The sequence below is a fragment of the Melospiza melodia genome, chromosome 2 (assembly GCF_035770615.1).
Source record: "Melospiza melodia melodia isolate bMelMel2 chromosome 2, bMelMel2.pri, whole genome shotgun sequence".
In the NCBI taxonomy this organism is placed as follows: Eukaryota; Metazoa; Chordata; class Aves; order Passeriformes; family Passerellidae; genus Melospiza; species Melospiza melodia.
In genome coordinates this window covers 92,606,572-92,627,193 of record NC_086195.1, presented here as the reverse complement: position 1 = coordinate 92,627,193, position 20,622 = coordinate 92,606,572, and the positions used below count along the sequence as shown (strand labels likewise).

The following is a 20,622-nucleotide window of genomic DNA, read 5'->3' as shown; positions in this document are numbered from 1 at the left end:
GATTAGCAGATGCCTCCTAGAAACTATGCACTTACAATTTTATTTACCCTGTACATGAACATTAGTATTAAAAAAAATCAGAACAACCACCACGTCAGTTACCAAAAGAAAGGCAAACTGCTGGTTTTGGTGAGTCTCCACTTAGGAGATTTAGGCTATGCCTATTTCTATTACCAAGAGTTAAAAAAACCTAAGAAAAACCCATGTTTTCAGCTGCATATGTACTAAAGCTCCTACCTGGAGTGGGTGCCTCTTTTAATATCTATAGCATTTGCACTTCACAGCTAAAAAATACTCTTGGACTGGAGGTAAAGACAAAGACTGGGCTCTACATACCTTTACAAATTCTTTTCATAGTGTGTAATAGTATTTTCTGTCACAAAACTGTGCTCCTGAGTAAGTACTCTCTATAAGGTGTGGGATGGGAATAAGGGAACATTAGAGAACAGTAGAGATGAGCACTGAGATTCACATGTAGGCTGCCTTTTAAAACAGAAATATGAAACTGTTCTTCCTAACTGATTATAACCTGAACTTGCTTTTAGCCTTCAAAGGTGTGACTACCAGATGTTAACAGGATATTAGCAGGATAGTATTTGGGGCCTAATGCAATGACCTCCCTGTGTTCCTTTATCAGAGAATTGAAGATTACCTGCAGATTGTCCAAGATGATGCGGAGTGACTGAACTTGACGTCGGACTGCTCCAGAGAACCTTTCGTAAGTTGATGCATCATATTCACTCATTTGAATCTCTTTCAATCTAAAGGAAAGAACAAGGAGCTAAGAACAGTTTAGGGAACATGCATATCTTCCATTTACTTACTAAACTAAAAGTTTATTTACTTGATAACAGGGAAATTTAGACTGCAACAAGCACACAGAAGAGATGAATCAGAGAATCAGAGAAGTGGCAGCTGCTCTTGTGAATTTTTGATAAGGCAGATGTTCACCAATGTCTACACGGACTCTATCACATTACAACCAATTTAAGTTAATAATATATCACTCTCTCCTAATATGCTTTAAAGAAGTAAATCAGAGGTTCTGAAAAATGTGATCAAATTTGAAAGGTTTTGTTGGCTCAGGTGTTGCTATCTGTACATAAAAGGATCACGAGTTCATTACTTCACTGTCGGAGTATTTTAAACATATCCTGATTCCTGCTTCAACACAAAAGTTAAGGAAAATACTATAAAATCTGTCCTTGAAGACCTAAAAATAGTAACTGTTTCAAATACTTATCTTAAAAATAGTAACTGTTTCAAATACTTATCTTTGTGCTTCATTAAATGAAGAAACCTTGAAACAAAGTTTTAAATGAACATTTACAAAAACGTGCTCCCCCCATAGAAAATGAGTCATGCACTATCCTGTCCAGAGGCCCATAGCAGAGAGCACACCTGCACCATGAAAACAGATACATGCTTTTTTTATAAGCAAAGATGTGTCCATTTCAAGTTCTGTACCACTTTTTGAACAGCATAGCTTAGCAGAACAGGTGAAATTCACCATTGGAATGTAATTACGGAGGTCCAGCAGTGAAGAATGAGCTAGGGAACAGCAGATATGCTGGGAGTGCTCACTGTTCAGTACTTGCCATGACCCAAAAACACTCAGAAGAGGCAGCAGTCATGTACCTGCCCACCCCACCCCCAGCATGTGGCTGGGTTCAGTCCTGAGCTAAAACATATTGGCCTATCTGTGCTCAGCCCATTTCAAACAAGCACTTCATAACAGCATAATCTCACTCACAGTGTTTAAAAAATACAGTGTTTTTCACTGAACTATAAATGGATAGTAAAGTATGTATAGGCTAATTTTATTTTTAATGGCAAATTTTTATAACACAATCACAAGTTAATTGCCTGGATCATGAAGTATACCTGAGAATTGCTGTTTAGACCAACCCTTTGAAGATAATATCAAAATCAAACATCAAATCTTTGTTGTCTCTATTATGATGTCTTTTTCTATTTGACGTTTTGCATACACATAGTCACTACAGGCAACTCTTATTCATTAGAGGCAGGAAAAAGTAACTTTCAGTGCTGCACATTTAATTTCATGAATCCTGCCAACAGAGTTCAGTACCGTCAGATCTATAGAAGACAAAAAGAAGCTCACACACCCTTTTACTTTGTTGCACTCTACATAAATCCAATGTGAAAGATAGTTCAGAAAAATACAATGAAAAATACTGCATCTATTCCAGAATAGTTAATTTCATTTTTGTCAAATAGGGCAATTTAAGATATTTACCACTAGAAATATTATCTAGCCAGGAAAGCATCAATAACTTTTATATGAAATTTCTTCTCTCCAGATAATCCTGTATAAACAAAGCAGTGAAATCTGCAGTTTCCTTTTTCTTTTTTTTTTTCTGTCAGCCTGAGGACTACAACCTCCCTATTTTTATCTGTTAGTTCCCACAACTATAAAAGTGATACAGAATAATGATCCAAGTCAAATGCGTTTTCATAATAGGCTACATTTGCAGCTGGTACACGCCAGCCCACTTGGGTTTTGCAGGACAGGAATTGTTACCTCATGTACAGTTACCCAGATTTTACAGGGCATAGCTGTATTGTTCCCACAGCATGAAGCAGTAGCCAGTAATTTCCCCTTTTCTCTGTTTTAGTAAATCCCCACATAGGCAGTAGAAACTCATCAAAGCTTGCCAGGTGGACATATGCACAGACAGATGTACAGTATCCAAGACCATACATATCCATAGTTTCTATTATGAAGCAGCTCAGAAGCAATTTTGAAGAGGGGGGATGCTTTTTTTAATATAAAATACCAGAGATTGACTTGAGAGTTCAGTTGGTGGAAGAAATATGAAGCTCTGTGCATATTCTGGGAAAGAGTAACTGGTAATCACACATTACCCTCATGCTGAGAAGACCTGCTGTTTGTGTTAATTAGCTGCTGAAGCTTAATAGTTCAAATTAGAAAATCACAGAATATTCTGAGGTGGAGGTGACCCACAAGGATCATCAAGTCCAATTCTTAGGTGAATGGCCCATACAGGGATCAAACCCACAATACTTTTAGCACCATGCTCTAACCATCTGGCTATAAAGCTTTCAAACAGAAGCAATTTGCTTGAAGTGGTCCATTTTGAAAGACACTTATTAAGTGATTAATTCCTAACAACATACAATCTGGATTCATCATAATTCAATGAAATTTTCATATAATCTATTTCTTTAAAAAAAGATAAATATTTACCTCCATCTCCTTCTCCATCTAGCTATGTTGTACTTTACCATATCACACAGTCATTTTAACACTGTGGCTTAATTCAATAAAACATTCCATATATCTTGCCCAGAACAGCTAAAGAACATGTGCTAGTAATCTCTTTAAGTGATAATGAACAGGGTAAGGGTGCTGATACATGCAGGTAAGAAAGAAAATTCTTTTCAGCCATCTCTTTCAAATTCTTCTGGGAAACAGAAAAGCAAAGAAAGACTTTCACATTACCTCTGTTTAAAGGCCTTTTCAGCCATCTCTCTAGCAGCTCTCTTAACTTCCTCAGGAACAGCATCCTTTTCAGCTTGGGACACTTGGTAAACCCTGTGGCCAGCATCCAGTCGATACGGCCCACCTTTGCCACCTAACCCAGCAGTGTCTCTCCCACCTAAGATGGTTGAGATAAAAAACCATTAGGAATATACACTTGACTTTAAAAAAATAAAAACAAATTTTCTTTAAAGCTTCCATTGTCATCTACACATTTTCCAAAAATGTTAACAATCCCCAGCTGAAATATTTATTGTCAAAGGTTTTCAAAACCTAACAGCTATCATGGTAAACAAGAACTCCCATAGAATACTTGTGTTTATAGCTCCTTGAGACTTGATTCATAATGGTTTTCACACTGTACAAAGGGGAACCACAGAACATATAAATTTTGAAGATCTCTTCAAAGCTCCTGGTCCCAGACTCTGTCTTTTCCCTAGAATTTGTTGGTTTAGACTGCTTCCAAATAACATTATCTTGTGACCACTATAATGACTTATTAGAATTAGCAGGTACTTTGCCTGTTCTGTGAACCTCTTGCCTACACTATCTGAATTTTTACAGGGACAATTTTGCTACAGGGACATTTAAGATAATGACTCAGCCTAGTTGCTGTGATTGCAAGCTTCTTGTTCTCTGTATGGCCAGTAAAAGGAAACCAAAAAAATATAATTGAAGAAGAGATCTGCTACATACAGTTTAATTAGACATTGCAAATACTTCTTTTCTTTTACTGGCAATAAAGCAACCCTGTACTGGGTAAAATAGATCAGAGGACAGCTTTGTATAAAACCATTTTTGACTAGTACAGCATCTCCCTTAGATATCTGTCAATGATGAATTAACAAACAAACAAACAAACAAAAACAATGAAAAACCTGTTCCACCAGCCCACATATTTCCACCAACATGTGGCATGTTGGCTGGATCCACTTTTCCATGTTTGGGGGAGCTGACATCCAAACCACTTTCCCTCTGAATGGTTATCTGTAAAAGAGAGAGAGAGATGTAAATATCTCTTATAGTAAAGACGATACCCTAACAACCTAATAATAACTACTAGGTGTGCTGAGCAGCTGTAGGACCAGCATTAGTTCAATAAATGCAATAAATGCAATAAATGCATTCCACCTCAGAGCAGAGTAAAACAGGGCTCCTGAGTGGCACATTAGACTCACACCTGAACTAAGGCTCCTGCCACATCTGAACCCCTCTGCATTCTGTACATATCCACACCAGAAATTGCTTCCTGATAAGTGCCCAACATAACTCAAAATCCCCCTGTAGACAGAATCACCTGCAGTTCAAACACTTCTCAGAGTATTGTACATCCACAGCACTGCACATCCATTTACACATTCCATGTGCACCCAACTGCAGCCCCACATTCCCTATAGATGGGCAGACTGATGTTCCTTTCATGAACAGCGACTAAAGAGATGAGAATGGCCTGCAAATGGCCAGTTCAAATGACAGGCTCCTGGAATTCTCAACCCTGCTGCCTGGACCCCAGAAGTGCTGCCATGTTGGGTTTCCCAGACCTGTCCACTGACTCACGGCACAGCTGGATGCCAACAGCTGCCAGATGTTCAGGGCTGAGTCACTTTAGGCTGGGGCTGGACTTAAGTGGGTGACTGAAGGCAAAAGTACTCCTTCCCATTAGGAACTCTGAGTCATGTAGTAAATCAGTGAATCATGTGTGGATTGCCCCTTAGTAATCTTCTGTAATTTAGTGCCACATTATATTTTTTTAATGAAACCCAGTGACTGAGATAGAAAAGTAATATCTCTAACCACTTAAAATTAACTTCTTATCTACCATAATACATTTAATTCTCCAATGAATTTAGATGTCCCAATAACTATGATTTAATGCCTTCTCAGAAGTTCACTGCCATTATCAGGGTTTTCACTGTAGAGCAGTGAATTCACTGTCTTGTAGACTCAACTTCATGCTGACATGAATTCCACACATGTTTTTGAACTGAAAACATGTGCTCTAACAACACTGTCCTGGCAGCTATTCAAAACATCATTTTCTTTCCCTTTACAGAATTTATATCAATTCAAAGAGGTACAATACATCCTCTGTGAACCATGTCATTAGTGTAAAATCAAGATCTAATCTGCTAAATTACATCCATTTAACATTTGTATAGGGAGAAACATGTAACCACAACAGCATGCTACCCTTAGGGTTATATACTTTTTTTGGTTTAAGAGATTTCCTCTAAAATAAACAGCTCTTTTTTTTTTTTTGCATCACTGGTAGATTTAAAAACTATCAAAAACACTGGTTAACAGAAATTGCTTAATTTAGTTTAAAACAAAATTATAAACACAAAATGATAGTTTCAGCCTCATGAAACAAACTATTATTCTATAATGAGAAACATGAAATTAGGCAAAAATTTGACATGTTCATGCTTATGTATTTTTAATAGAAAAATATTTCTTCTTCAAAAGAAGAAATGAAACAAACATAACTATAACCAGTGATGCAAATGTCATATTCTATTTCTGTCAAGTTTTTCCACTGAAAAATTCCACTAAACATTTTGAAATACAAGCATTGTTTAAATCTTCAGTGAAAAAGTCTGCAGACAAAAGAGCTTTGGTGCTCACAAAACTTTCTGAAGTGTTAGCTGTTCACAAATAGTGGTTCTAGTACACATGCACTAGAAAAGTTTCTAGCATAAACTTATTTTACAACAATATTGATCTGATTAAATCTGATTAAAGCAAGTATTTGTAACTTTGAAATGGCACGTGGTTAATAGAAAGTCTTCAATCTTATAACGACTTTTTTGCTTTCTCTTCTTGAAAAGACACCAAACATCCAACATTTTATTTCTGTTAAAACTTTGAGAAAAATTGGTTGAGAAAGAAGAAAAGAAACAAGGGTCACAATCAACCATAGCTTCAGAATGTGAGTTTGCTGTTTTTCTTTTCATGTACAGTTAATAGCTGAATGGATAAAATAATTGAAAATTCAATGATACTGAAGTGGAGCATCACCAGCAGATGTGTAATTGTCATGCCAGTGAATTGCAGCATTTTCATCTACTCTTCTTTTAAGTATCACCTATGCAGACAAAAGGTAGTAGAATTTTGCTAACTCTGAATACTTTAACAGCCAATTTCTATTAGCACTGGTTTGCTGGGGTAATTATTTTTCAAATTTACCGTATACTTAGAAACTGCATTATATTAGCACACCGCAGAATCCTCTGAAGAGAATCTTCTGGATATACCTCCCTGTTTTTTGTGTGAGCTCTTAGGTAATTCCCTCGCTGACTTGTCAGACTTTTCCCTTTCCCATTCCCATATCTGTGGAAGGCAATTTTACAAGTTTCAGGGTAATTTTACAGCCAACAAATTGTCTCTACTCTGAAAGCACCTCTATAAACTAAAAGTTAGACTATCAAATACCTATATTAGAACTGAAGATGTATTTTACAAATAAATAAACAGTAAATCAATGAGCCATGACATGAAATCAGAGGGAGGATCAGGAAATAAACTGATGAGAAAAACTTTCAGATAATGATAAATTCTTCAGCATGATGAATATTAAGAAATGGAAGAGCCATAGGTAAGTCACCTCTCTGAGGACTGGAGGAATTCTTGACATTAGAAACTATTGGAAAGGTAGATTTAAGGGGCAGAATCCAAAACTGGATGGATTAGGAACCTGAGAAACTGAAGAACACTCAGCAGGAAATATCTAGTTTGTCTAGAGTGAGAAGGAAGACAAGAAAAACAAGTATTAAAAGCAGAGAAAGGACTCAAGCAAACCTAAAATCCACACTAGCTTTGCCAAGCTTGTCTCACTGTAATTTCTACAATGAGTTTTCTATTACTGTTATGATGGGTATTTTTCAAATATATAAATTACTTCCTTGCTTAAAAGCTGACCTGCCCCCTCTTGAATATTTTCCATTTGAATCTAATTGCAAGACTTCTAGGAACTTTTTTCCTTTCAAAAAGTTTTGATTAATCACCCCTTCTTGAGAGAAGTATGTGCTCTTCCTAGCTGTACACGCACTGAAAGGCACTATTCATTACTGCACCATTGTGCAGATTCCATACTGCCTGGTGTGCATATTATGGCTTTGTGAAACAACACACAAATTCAGCCTTGCAGCCTTGAGCTGTGAGGCACAGGTCAGAGAAGAATAGCTGGAAAAACTGAATTTTTCCCTCTGAAAGTTCCTTTTGATTTCCAAAAAACCCACTATTTCCAAAACATTCAAGGCACACATATTTCAATTGTAAATTAACTCAACTTGTTTATATATATTGGTGATTCACAATCAGAGTGTGAAAGCACTTTTCCACTCCCTGTTTGGGAAGGTTTTTTTTCAAAGTCTTCATCACACAAGTAGCACAACTACCATCCTCTCCTGGAATACACAATTCTTATTTTATTCTCTGTAGAGTCCTAATTGTCAGTAATCCTCAATGACCTTAGTCTCTGGTTTCAAATACTTTTGTTCTCTCATTTTCTTTCTATATTCTCAGGCACATATAGCAATAGGTAATGGGTACCTTCATAACAACTTTGTGATGCAGGCTCTGTAGGTCTTTCAAATTCAATGAAACAAACAAAAATTTTGAGTGAGAGAATATGAACAGTTCAGGTCAGAAGGATGCCAAAGGAATGTGCTTTTCTTAAGAGGCAATGGCATGAAAGGCTTAAGAAGAAGGAAGATTAAGAAACAACAACAAACACCATGACTTGTTAATGCTTTGACTTAATTTTCTGGTCTGGCCTCTTACACATCCATTAACTCCTGGCAGTAAGGGTAGCCAGGCAGGAATAGAACTAAACACTGATTTTACTTTCAGTGAGAGATACATGGCATCTGAACAACTTGCTCTAGATCAGTTCCTTCTGAAAAATATGAATGTGTGACAAAATGCTTTTACATGGCTACACTTTCTCCCCTCTCCCCTTTTTTCCCCCTGACAACCCTGGGATTCTAAGAGCAAACTGCAGAGGGAAAACTGATACAAACATATTCAGTTTAGAAACTAAGTGATCTTACCATCCTTCATGAAGAAGTTAAAGAGGCTGAAAGAAGTCTGTTACAAGACTTACCGCACTCAACGCCAGAGTGAAACCAGGTGTTTCACATCTGTGCCATACTTATGCCAAACAGCCATTAAACACATACCAATCTGTAATAGTGGCCACTGCAAAGATGAGTCAAAGGCTGGTAGTTTTGTCTAGACTTCAGCTGGTCAGACAAACTATGGCATACTGTGTACTAAACAAATCTGAACTATTTTGGAAGTGGATCTCGAACCACATTCATGCCAGTTAAGTGAATGTGGGATTGAGTTCTATTGAATTCTGATGTGAAATCATCTAATTTAATAACACTAACCCCTGGAGAGTAAGGAAGCACTGGCATACTTTTGACACTTTCACAATCCCTCCGTAAGAGACAGAGGCTGTATTGAGGATCACACAGCTGACCCAGATACACTGTGCATTGCCACTACTACAGGACACTGTCACAGCTATGGGAAGAAAAGAGCTTACATGACCCGTTAGAAAATAACCCACAATAAAAGCGTGGGAATTATGAAGATGCTGTACTCTATTATTAAAATTATTGATGCCTCACACACCCCCATATTTCATTCTAACATATGAGTTGTTTTCACAATACAGTACTTCCCTTTTGATTTCAGAATTCATTTGCTTCTAATGCATTGCAAAAAAATCTCTCTGGCTCTCTGAGTAAAACTGACCAAAAGCATTATCAAATTTAGCTTCATCTGATCTTGTGCAGGTGACCTTAATGACATTTTAGTATCCAGTAATCTTAATTGTACATTGCAGCAAAACTGAGAAGAAAAAAAAAATTAAAAAGAAGATTAATCATTTAAAGAGAGTCCCAAGCAGCACAATGTGCACTTCTGTATCCTAGCAAGTACTAGTCAAAGTACATCTGCATTGAATGTATATTAATAGCTCTATTATTAACATGTTTATAATAGTATCCAGTGTCATGAGTAAAAGACCTTTATCAAAGTCAACTGAATGAACATTTCAGAAGATCTATTATTCAGTCATTCATGTTTCAGATTATTAACAACATTCTGCCAAGTATGTTAAGTCATACATCAGCTCCTTATCCTTCAAGTCTGTTATCACTAACTTAAGACTAAGATTCCTCAAGTTGTATTTATTGTGAAGACAGGAAAAGAGAAGGAATTTCATCTTCTCCTGTCTTGTTCCACTTGAAATTTTATTTATTCCTGGCAGGCTTATGCAAGAGATTGAGCCAACAGCTTTCACTGTCCAAACCTCCATTACAGTTGTGTAAAAAGCTGGCTCTCTAAAAAAAGGGACAGAACATGTACTCAGACTTAACTGCCAGCAGATGGAGAACTCGTGGTTACAGGTTAGGAAATATCTTTTAGAATTTGTAAGCAGAAGTCAGACAAGCTTGAAAATATTTCTAGCTTTGAATAGAAAAGTAGTCAATGAGTGACAGCTTCCAGTAAAATGTGAAGGGCTTTTTCCTTAATACTGACTGGCATGCAGATAATTTTTTTGTTGTAGATATTCCTGCCATCCTGCCCTGTAACTGACACTGCAACGCTGCAAATTGGCTGGAGAGTGGATGGTCTTTTAATACAGCAGCTTACATTTGTATCCTGACAGGGTTAACTTCATTAAAATTCCTGAAGAGTGCAGGAGGTGTCAGTGCCTCCCATTCAGGACTGCTTGCCAGAAAGCTCCTTTGTGGGGCTCACAGCAACAAAAGCAAATTTCTGCCTCAGGAATGGCAAAGAAACTCTGGTTTCTGATGGGGGCGAGCTGCCTCACGTACAGGGGAACAGACCTTTCACCTCTTAGTTTTAATTATCTCTGGCCCTGAGATAATTAAATTCTGATAAATTAATTCTCAGGCTGAACTCATGTCTATCCTCTCACACAAAACACAGTGCTTATTTTAATACTCCAGGTACAAAAAGGTGGAAAAACTAGAAAAAAACACTTTGATTCCAGGCTAACATCCTGCCGTGTAAAGAGATGAAATTTTTCCTTTAAAAATAGTCTGCATTTCCATTCTTCCAACCTCCCCAAACCAAGTATTTCTTATCCTTTTGGGAATGTTTAAGCAGAGCTGGGCATTCCTTACAGGCTTTTACATCTTCATAATAGAAATAAATGGAATTCCTCCTTGTTGCATGTGGTGACAAGGAATCAACCTCTCTACTAAGCCCTTCTAAGCATTCAGTGGATCATTCCACATAGAGCACATTTACTAAAGATGCAACCAGTATGATTTCATGTGTCACAACTGAATAAATGTGTACAAATTATACAAGCAAGCAGGGACACAGCTGCAGTATTTACAGTTGATATTTGTGGAGCAAAATCTTTAAAAAGAAAATTTTACCGTGCCCAAATATTGTTTTCACGAGCACTTATTCTATTAGTAATGACACTGCATTATTGGATGTTTCTTACTGTTGATCAGAAGAAAATAGGGAAAAGAATGTGTGCACTGGGATTTGAGGTAGAACACAATTTGTGTGATTCAGGTGCTCAGTTCAACCTAAATTAAGAAGGTGTGCATTAGTTTAATTTGTTGCATGATTAGAGAGTCCTGGAAAGTAGATAGATGTAGGCTGGCAAGATCCCATTCTTCATTAACTTTTTTTATTATAAACAAAAGAACTCTTCCAAGATCCAATTAGAAGATACCTGCTCTTAGCATAACATATCTGAGATGCGGAAGGAAATAGTTAATCTGATATTTTGCCTTTTCATTAACATAAAACATATTAAACCGGGCAGTTTATAGTCAATGAAGAAAACTGGTTACTTTCCATGAAAGGCACTAAATTATTGCTGAAAAATATTAGTTATATGACTATAAACCCACTAAAACACCATAAAGCATTTTAACTTGCTGTCCTCATTAGTTCTGTAGACAAAGATTGAGCATGTATCAGTAGAATATTGCATGAAAAGAAGGGAAAAGGTTGTAGATTTTTGCCTTGTGGGTGATTTGGGAGATGGTAATTTCATTATCAAAATCAGTACAAAATCTGCTTTCACTCTCATACATTATTGTGAAAAAAGATTGACTTTGACTGTAACAAAACACAACTGTACTCCATGTGAAAAATGCATTAAGTAATCCATCCCACAGTGGCACAAAGGATTAGGAAACGTGTTCCATGGAATGCAGAATGTACTTCTGCAGATGTGCAAAAGACTGATGCTTCCCTGAAACAAAATAATTGTTTTTCTTTTATTTCTGAGCTTCTCCAACCTTAAACCCCCAATATTATCCTAGGCTGCATTGTACAGGTCACAAGAACATTCCTCTAACATAATCTTTATCAGCAGCATGAATTTCTGCATTACATTCTCAAAGAGCAAAGAAGTTGCACATCAGGCAGATAACAGGCTAACCTGCCTGCTCCATTGTGGTTTTATACTCTACCAGAAAATTGATTCTACTAAAGAGAGAAAGAAAACTTTTTATAATCTACTTATACAAACTAGTGAGAGAAAGACATAAACAGGCAAAAACCCCTCTAATGGTTTCTATTTTTTTTCACTTGTATCATGTACAGCTTTTTTCTATGTACTAAAAACTAATAGCATAATTTCTGTTCACAACAGCAAAATTTTGAGTCCACAAGTAATTTTTCCACAGAAAAGATAAGTCTAATCTTAGATAAGACAATAAAAATGTGTGAAATACATCCTGCTTCTTCACCTGTATCTTGAAATGAAAAAAAAAAAACATTTATCGCACTACAGTACAAAATTTTTAATATGTTTTCTTTTTTTTCATTTGACTTCATTTTGATTTTTTATCCTGTCTGTAAAATTTTTCAGGAGTTCAAACTAAACTAATAAAGCTTCATGCATCATCTGACTCAGGTGAATATTTAATTCTAAAAGTAGCATTTAAAATTCAGGCAGGCATTAAGCTTTTGTCTTCAATACCAGAATTGTTGAAAGCATCATCAAACTTTGATGGCATTTTAGAAAAGTGAATCTGGATGGGGTAGAGGTGGAGATCTGGAGTGAAACTTATAAAAAGCTGTATCTGGCTTGCAAATGAAGTTTATATACATCAATTAAAAAAACCAAACCACTGTACAAAATCCTGCAGTGGGCTCTTTTTTGAACTAAATGCTGTCACTTGAAGAACGAATTCAGAAATTCTGCACAGCAGATGCATTATAGTATTTTGCCCACAAATACATAGTGTGTGGCTTAAAAGCTGGAAAACTAAATAAAGTAGTAAGATAATATAATACATTTATTTCATCTAATGGATCCTCTCTTATGTAAACACAAAAGTCTATTTTCCTGTGTCATTATTTAAAATTCCCTAGTCAGTTCTATTCAACTACAAGATGTGAGGTTGTAATCTTTTTAGTATTCTAATCCACTATGAAATATTATCAGAGGAGACAGATAACATCAAGCTTGGTTATTTATCATTACTATGAGAGACCTCCTAGAAAAGCTAGAAACATGGGATAGGTGAACACATGATGTCAGTTTGGAATGGTCCTGACTGAAGACCACAGGGTAAAATTAAAGTTGAAAAAAATTACATGTGGAAGGAGAAAAGCCTGATTTTCTGTATTCCTATGACCTTGTCAATGCTGTCCTTAAGAAGCAGAGGCAGAAGTTATTTACTATCTACTACATTGTTTTATTTTCTAAAGGAAAGTCTCTTATAATTGGCATTAGTGTAACATATCAGATTATTTTAATTTTCCCTATGCTTGTCCTTTCACTAATCAGGGAACCACTTACATAAAGGCATAATTATTAGCATGCATTTGTCTTGCTGGGACAGCAGGATTTCACTGGTGTGAGGAGCTCCAGCCTTTATGTCAGCAATGTGCACTGCTGCAGACTTTGTGAGATCTTCAAGACAGTGTGTTGAGGTAATATTTTCACCCATGAGGACTCTGGGCTTCCACAGGAAGGTCAGAGAAAGAAAGGGAACTTTGTGCTGCATCAGACTGCTCTAATAGAAAGTTTATTTCCCTCCTGCTCTGTCTGTCTGCTCCAATTAGACTGGAAGATCTCCTTAAGAAAGAGAATGTATTTTAGAAGTGTTTGTACTGTGCTTCTCACAAGGGCCTCACTCAAGCTGAGGAAATTTATATAAAAGGTATCTGACAGAGAGCCAATGATCTTTATCTGAGTTACTTTATCCCATAAATACTTTTAGAGATATGCATTTATTTAGCTTTGTGAGTTCACAGCTTTCCAGTCTCATGCTTCCCCATACTCAGATGCCTTCATTCAAGGGCTGGTACACAGCTGCTAGTCCTCAGATGAATAAATTATATGGCCCAGGAAGAGGTCACAGAACTAAACTATGGATTTGGGGCTCATGGATCTCAGAACTGGAAGTGCTATCAATCTATATCTTGGAATCCACCTATTGACTAGATAACTCTGCAATCTGCAGTATTTTAAGATTTTTGGGATCCTGCGCAGGTCTGCAGAATGCCATCATATGGTCATTCCAAACTTGCAAGAACTCTCCGCTGCATGTATTTATCATAATTTGTGGGGTTTGCACAGACAGTATTTAAAAGCTGAGGGAAATCACTGTTATTAGCCCACTGATGCCCTCATGTGGTCGGAAAGACTGCTTGGTGCAAAGTAGAAAATAAGAGAAAGGGAGGGTGGTGGGGAGAAGAACCAGCCACTCTTGCTACAGGTCATGCTTTTGTCTCGATTCAAGAACTGCAGCTTTGCCCACTTCAGTTTTAACATCAGGAAAAGGCTGGATTTTTGTTACATTATGTAGTAATGAAGAGAAATGTCACTTTTTATAAAGGAAGAAAATCCCCAAATTATCAGTATAGATTAAAGTAGATTCTGAGCAGTAAACATAAGCAAGCTGGAATCACTGAAACTCTCGAATTGATTATTCTTTAGCTAAACATCCAACCTAAAAAATTAAATTTCATCAGGTGAACTCACATTAACCTGAACTTTAGAGTACAGCTTCAGAAAATAACAAGAGAAAAAAGGGATTCATTCAATGAAATAAAAAAATATTAATTAAGGGGTGAATACTTCATGTAGAGTTCTACATGATTAGCTGCATGGAATATGAATGGAATAAATGGGACTATTCAAGGAAGGGAATAAGATGATCATTATCCAAATCGACTTTCAATTCTTGCTCATTATGAAATACAGTCCCTGTGGGACTGGCTACCTGCAAAGTTATGATGATCTCTTCAGGTAAATTCTAACTCAAGAGAACCATTGTCTAGGTATGACAACTGGGGAAAAAAATGAGCATGTGTGTGTGTGCAAATATGTACATGTACCTGTGCGTGAATACATCAGATACACACAGTTACATTTGCACACCCCTCACCTAATTCAATGTGATTTGGCTTCTTTTAACTTCAACAGGAAATGTGAGATTTTTGGCATTATGAATACTTCAGGAGTGTATTTAACTTTGACTCCAGTTCAACCTTTATGTCAGGTGAAGTCACAAAAGCAAAGTGAGGAAAAAATGGGTGAAAACATTTCCAGGTTGATCCTTTTCTTTGGAAGGGCCTGGTTTCATATGCTAAGGTGTCAGTGTCTCTCTTACCCATTTCCTTTGGACTGACACACCTACAAAGAGGTACATCATTGTTTAAGCTGAGTGTTGCCCATCAGTCTTCAGACTAGAGAGGTGGGATGATGTAGGTGTTGTATTATTCAGGTTCTGCACAGCACATGCACTTGCTCATGGGTAAATGTTCTTTATCTATTTTTAAACAGCTGGTGCCCACTCAATTCACACATGCTGTATCTTTGCTGTATCTTTGCTCTGCTCAGTGCTACACTATGTGGTCTTGACATCATATTGGCTGAACCTGGCTCATCTAGGAAACCCACCTAAGTTTCCTAGATTTACAGGAGACATAACCTGAGTCAAAAGTTTCAACTTTTTAACATCGGAGGAAAATCACACATTACACAGAACACTTATGTTAGAGTGGGGCTCTGTCACAGGCCAGAGACAAAAGCAATGTCCATCCTTGATGAAGAAGTGTACTGTAAAACAAGCAGGCCTTGACCTTTAAGATCTGGGATGTACCAGGAAATTGTGACCCTCTTTTAGGACAGCAGAAAGAAGGGAAAATGGAAAGAAGTCTCTTTTTTTTCTTGCTAACTATTCACTTAGATGTAAATATTAATTAATTTCCAAGTAAGTACCTGAATGCTTATGAGGAAGGCTTCCTATACAGAAAATGAGAGAGATCAGTACATAGGAAATCAAAATAGTTACAATCTCAACAACTTAACTCATTAGGCCTTTATATGCAGCCACAAACAGAGGGCACTACTGCAATTTCAAAAACCCATCTCATGTATGTAGGAGATGATATAACTGTTGGTTCCACAAATACATTAAACAGACTCCAAAAAACTGTCTCAGTTTACAGGAATTTTCTTTTAATCAATCAGATCACTGTGGACAACCTTGGTACTGACAGGAGACTATCCTCAGCTTCAGGATGTTCACTTTGCATGGTGATATTACTTAGATCATGACTAAATTTGGATTTAAAAAAATTTTTTGGATCTGATTTTGAGTTCAGATACATATTAGGATCAACTAGATGGAAAACTTTTGCAATCTTTGACTAAGTATATTTTTATGCACTTTACAGGTTTGGGTATATCCTGGGACTTCTGAAAACAATGGCATACGGAGTACATAGCCTGAAACATTGTGGACAACAAACTACAGCAGGAGAACATTAAGTAGAGTGAATACAGAACTAAATGCTTTTGCTAATAGTCACAAATAAATGCCTTAACATCTATTGAAAAACCTCTAAATGATGCACCTTTTAATTTCTGTTATGTAAGCATTGCACTTTATCTAAATGACACATACCACTAAAAAATGCTTACTAAAAGACAATATCTGAACAGTACCAGAATGTAATCAGTGCTGTTCTATTTAATTTCTATCAATAACCCTTGGATGAAAAAAGAAACACAAGCTTATCAATGGCTGCCTATTGCCACAAAATTTTAGGGCAAGATTATAAAAATAAATTGTCCTTCAAATTCTCTTCCTGTATTTGATAATGAAGTGATGGTTTTGTTGGAGACACCAAACAGTGAAAAAGCTCAATGGTTTTTGGAGTAGAGCTCACAGCTTTAGAAAATACAGTATTTTGTTTAGATGTTGTATTTTAGACACTCCAATTTAATAATTTCAGAATACTGTAGTATTATGAGTTGAAAACTGCAATAAATGACAAAAAATTCTGACCTGCCTGTATAAATGTAGGCTTCTTTAAACACATACTATATTTTGATAAACTAATTTGGTAGCCTCGAGACTTTAGCAGTTTGAACTCTGCTGAGTATATCAACAATACAAAACAAATGTTGACTGTTATGAAGATTGCCACAAATTATATCAAGGGAGCTTAATTACTGATTACAAGTGAAACATCTGTTTGTTTTCCTCTGTTTCATTGCTTATGTATATCCAGCCTCCTTCTCACAGCTAACGTGTTTGTGAAAGCAAAAATGCAGCCCTAGAAGATAGTACCAATATTCCAACTGAAGCCTGGTTGAAGATTTGATTTCAATTCTTTGCAACTATATTTATATTGAAAGCCTTCTAATTCTTTTTGCTCTAAAGGGTCAGGAAGACTCAAAGAGTTTATGTTTCTGCAGATCAGTGGTCCCCAACCAACCACATGGACAGCTCTTGGATTGGTCTAAGAACATCACCATGAAGGGATAATAAGCTTTGCTAAGCCTGTTGCAGTTTTGTGGGATGCAAAAATGGCAGTTTTAAGGGAAGGGGAGATTGGAGGTGGGTGGGTGATATGTGGAACACTGAAAATTCTCTTAAAGTGAGTTTCTGCTACAGGATGATTGGGAATGATGGGTTTAGTCAAAGAACTAGAGAAACCTCGTTAGACTTGAAATCTTGCTTAACACGAGCATGCGCATGCAGCATTATACAAACAGAGGTAATTTTCATACACTTGAATGATCAGATAAACACATGGCTACAAAATATGTCCAATTTTGCAAAAACAGGTATCAGGAAATACCTAGCTGCAGCATTCTTAGCAAAGTAATTGTCCCTGGATCAGGAGATATGTTCTTGCTATGCTCAATTACACAGGGAAGCTACATGAATACATTTTTAAGGTAATAGGATCCTTTCATTTCCAGAAATGAATGCCTTAATAAAGTACTGCTTTTATGTCTAGGCCTACTGAGAAATTAAGTAGGAAAGGAGAAGGCCTTCATTTCCAATTATCAAAGTACAGAGTTTACACAGCAACTACATATCTATTATCTTATTGAAGATTACATAAAATAAAAGACCTAATTTATTTCTTATTGCTCTGCAATGCCTTTGTAAACAAGGCTTCTTAGGTCTCATTATCTTTCCATTCAAAGCAAAGCGGCAAAGTAAAGTAGGGAAACAGAAGTTAGTGATGATCATGCAAGTCAGAAGATCACTCTGGAGGTTTTGTTCCAGTCCTTTAGCACAAATCAGAGTGTGAATGTGGGGGGGATGTTAGTCAGAGACAAAGAGAACCACTCTCCCAATGTTTATGCAGCAACAGAGAGAGTTTATTGTTCTGCCCTTCTTTATAATGGGCATTTGAAAAACCCAGTCTGGATAGCTCATTGGTCTGATCTTTTACATCCCCCAGATGCTGGACCAGTGATATGCTTGCAGCTTAGGAAGGAACATAATTGGTTGGAGATCCTGACAGTCAACCCACGGGCTGCTTTACGGAGGTGGCTGGGGAGCTGAAATAATTTGCTCAGTACAAGCCAGCTTGTACTGTGATACAATGTGGCAACAAAAGAGCATGTTATTTCAGTTCTGACAAACCACTGGTTTGACACAGGAAAAAAGAAAGATATTCTAAGGAGGCTTTACCCTGGAGTGTGCCTAGAATGGCTGTCAGTGGAGAGGAATTCTACAGAAGATTTTGAAAGCTGCTTTGTGACTGTGGGGCAATTTCTCAGCCTTCTTTAAAATAGTTACTTGAGATTTCTAGTTAAATGACTTAAATTTTCTTATGGAGTGTGCTTTCCAAGCCAGTATTGTCTAATCATTTGTTGGCTATTATTGGCAATATCCTAATATTGTTGAATAAAATAACAAGTCATTTTAAAAAAGGAAAAAATAAAAAATAACTATTAAAACTCCCTTGGCTGGTGTAAACTGACTATATCTGACCATAAGATGGTGCTAGTGCTACTGCACTGGTAATGCACATGGCACTGGCAAAGCCACAAGTGAGGAGCATGAAGGTGCTACTGGGTAACAGTTTCCTTTTCTCATGACTTTTATGAATGGCATTTGCTGTAACAAGAACACATCAGATCTTGCCCAAGTCTCTGTAACCACAGAACATCTTGTAGAAAGGGAGCTAAGAGTGGGAAAAGAAAGTAAACGACATTTTGGCCTAATATATCTTTTTCACAAAAAAACCCCAACCAAAACCAGGGAGAGAGATCCAGTTCTGAATAGACTCATTCTGTTTTCCCATTCTAATTAAAGATGCAACTGAAGAGTCCTGAATGTTCCCTCTGTGTTGCAATGATCACACATATTAGCCAGTACATTAACACTCATATATACCTACATACTTACATGCATACACACCACACATGTATATGCTGTGTATTTTCAGCATCTACCTAAACATTCCATGTGAGAACATGGCTGTATGGAGATCCTTGCAACTCTGCTCAGCTGGGAAAATTATCAAGATTAGCCAAAGGCTCTACTGTGGATTCAAGGCATTTTTCACCTAGGTTTCAAGTTTCTTTTTAAAATAAAACCCCAATATTTTTTTCAAATAATTTGATCTCTGGAAAAGTATATAATTTTCTTTAAAAATAATTGCATTATTCTACATTCTGAAAGTTACAGTTAAAAATCAGTAGGAGATAAAGGATTTATTTGCATTTAATTGCGCTGGGATTTGGCAAAAATACAAACAGTGTAAGACAAAGAGTCTGTCAGCAACCATAATTACAGGAGCTACAAAATGTTTTCAAATTAAGCTACTGTGCCTCTTTTTCCAGGGAAAAAGTCTATTAAATTTTTCTCACAGGTGCACTCTACTTCAAAGTGTTTTTCAACAGCTCTCCCCTCCACTCCTTTCCCAGCTGAAAACTCCTCCATAGCTTATTTTGTTACATTTTTCAGGCCAGCTTTGTGAAGTCCTACCTGCACAGGACGCCCATCTTCTTGGCCTATCATGTTCCTCCAATCCTGCAGTGACTGCTGGAGGCTGTCCAGCCCAGTCTCCCAAAGCCTCACACCTCCTCCCATGTCCACAGTAACCAAACCTACTTTGCCCAGTGGTGCCAGCAGGGCATCAGCATCTGAGATCGTGGAGAGCCAAGATGTATATGGAGAGAGAGACTTTGACCTGAAAAACATTAATATGATTTTTTTTGAAGCTGCAATTAAAAGGGGGATGAGTATTTCTATAGTTAAGGTGACAATTAAATGAAATTACATCCTCATTTCACGAGAGACTGTAACTCAGCCCTGTGGATCCAATATTTTGTTTGAAATTTTCCACCTACTGAAACTGGACATAACCAAAAGACATCTGACTGTATAAGAAGCAGTATAAAAGACTAGGCTGAAAGGCAACATGTTGCCAAAACTACTGCTCTAGTTTAGATACACTGCATATCTAATCTATCTAAAAGTTGTCCATCTTTAGGAAAAAAACTGTTAAGAATATCAAAAATCTCTAAAGATGCTACTGAAAAATATTAAACTTAAATAGAAATAGGGAGAACATGATCTGAGCATGGAGGAAAATACACTTCCAACAACTTAGAGTAACACCTTTCTCTAGTGCTTTAATAAAATATTAAAATTTAAATACTCATTTAACAATGACACAGCTTTAAGTACAGTGAATTGTAGCACTTTTTTAGACAGTCAGCTTGCTGACAAAAATTTACTGCTGAAAGACAGGGCCTAATAAGTATGGAATATGAAGGAAAATTTAGACAATGCAGGGAAGAATCTATACAT

The 20,622-nt window shown here is 36.8% G+C and overlaps 1 protein-coding gene across 2 annotated transcripts in view; it reads right to left on the bottom strand.

Annotated features, from left to right (window-relative positions):
• VWA8 (von Willebrand factor A domain containing 8) overlaps nt 1-20,622 on the bottom strand; it is a 183,037-nt gene that overhangs the window by 19,869 nt on the left and 142,546 nt on the right. For both annotated transcript variants that reach the window (XM_063149370.1, XM_063149371.1), the window contains exons 37-40: nt 19,795-19,999; nt 4,405-4,513; nt 3,488-3,644; nt 653-761 (exon numbers count right to left, since the gene is read on the bottom strand). In XM_063149370.1, coding sequence (XP_063005440.1) covers nt 653-761; nt 3,488-3,644; nt 4,405-4,513; nt 19,795-19,999 — 580 coding nt within the window. The remainder of the gene's footprint in view (nt 1-652; nt 762-3,487; nt 3,645-4,404; nt 4,514-19,794; nt 20,000-20,622) is intronic.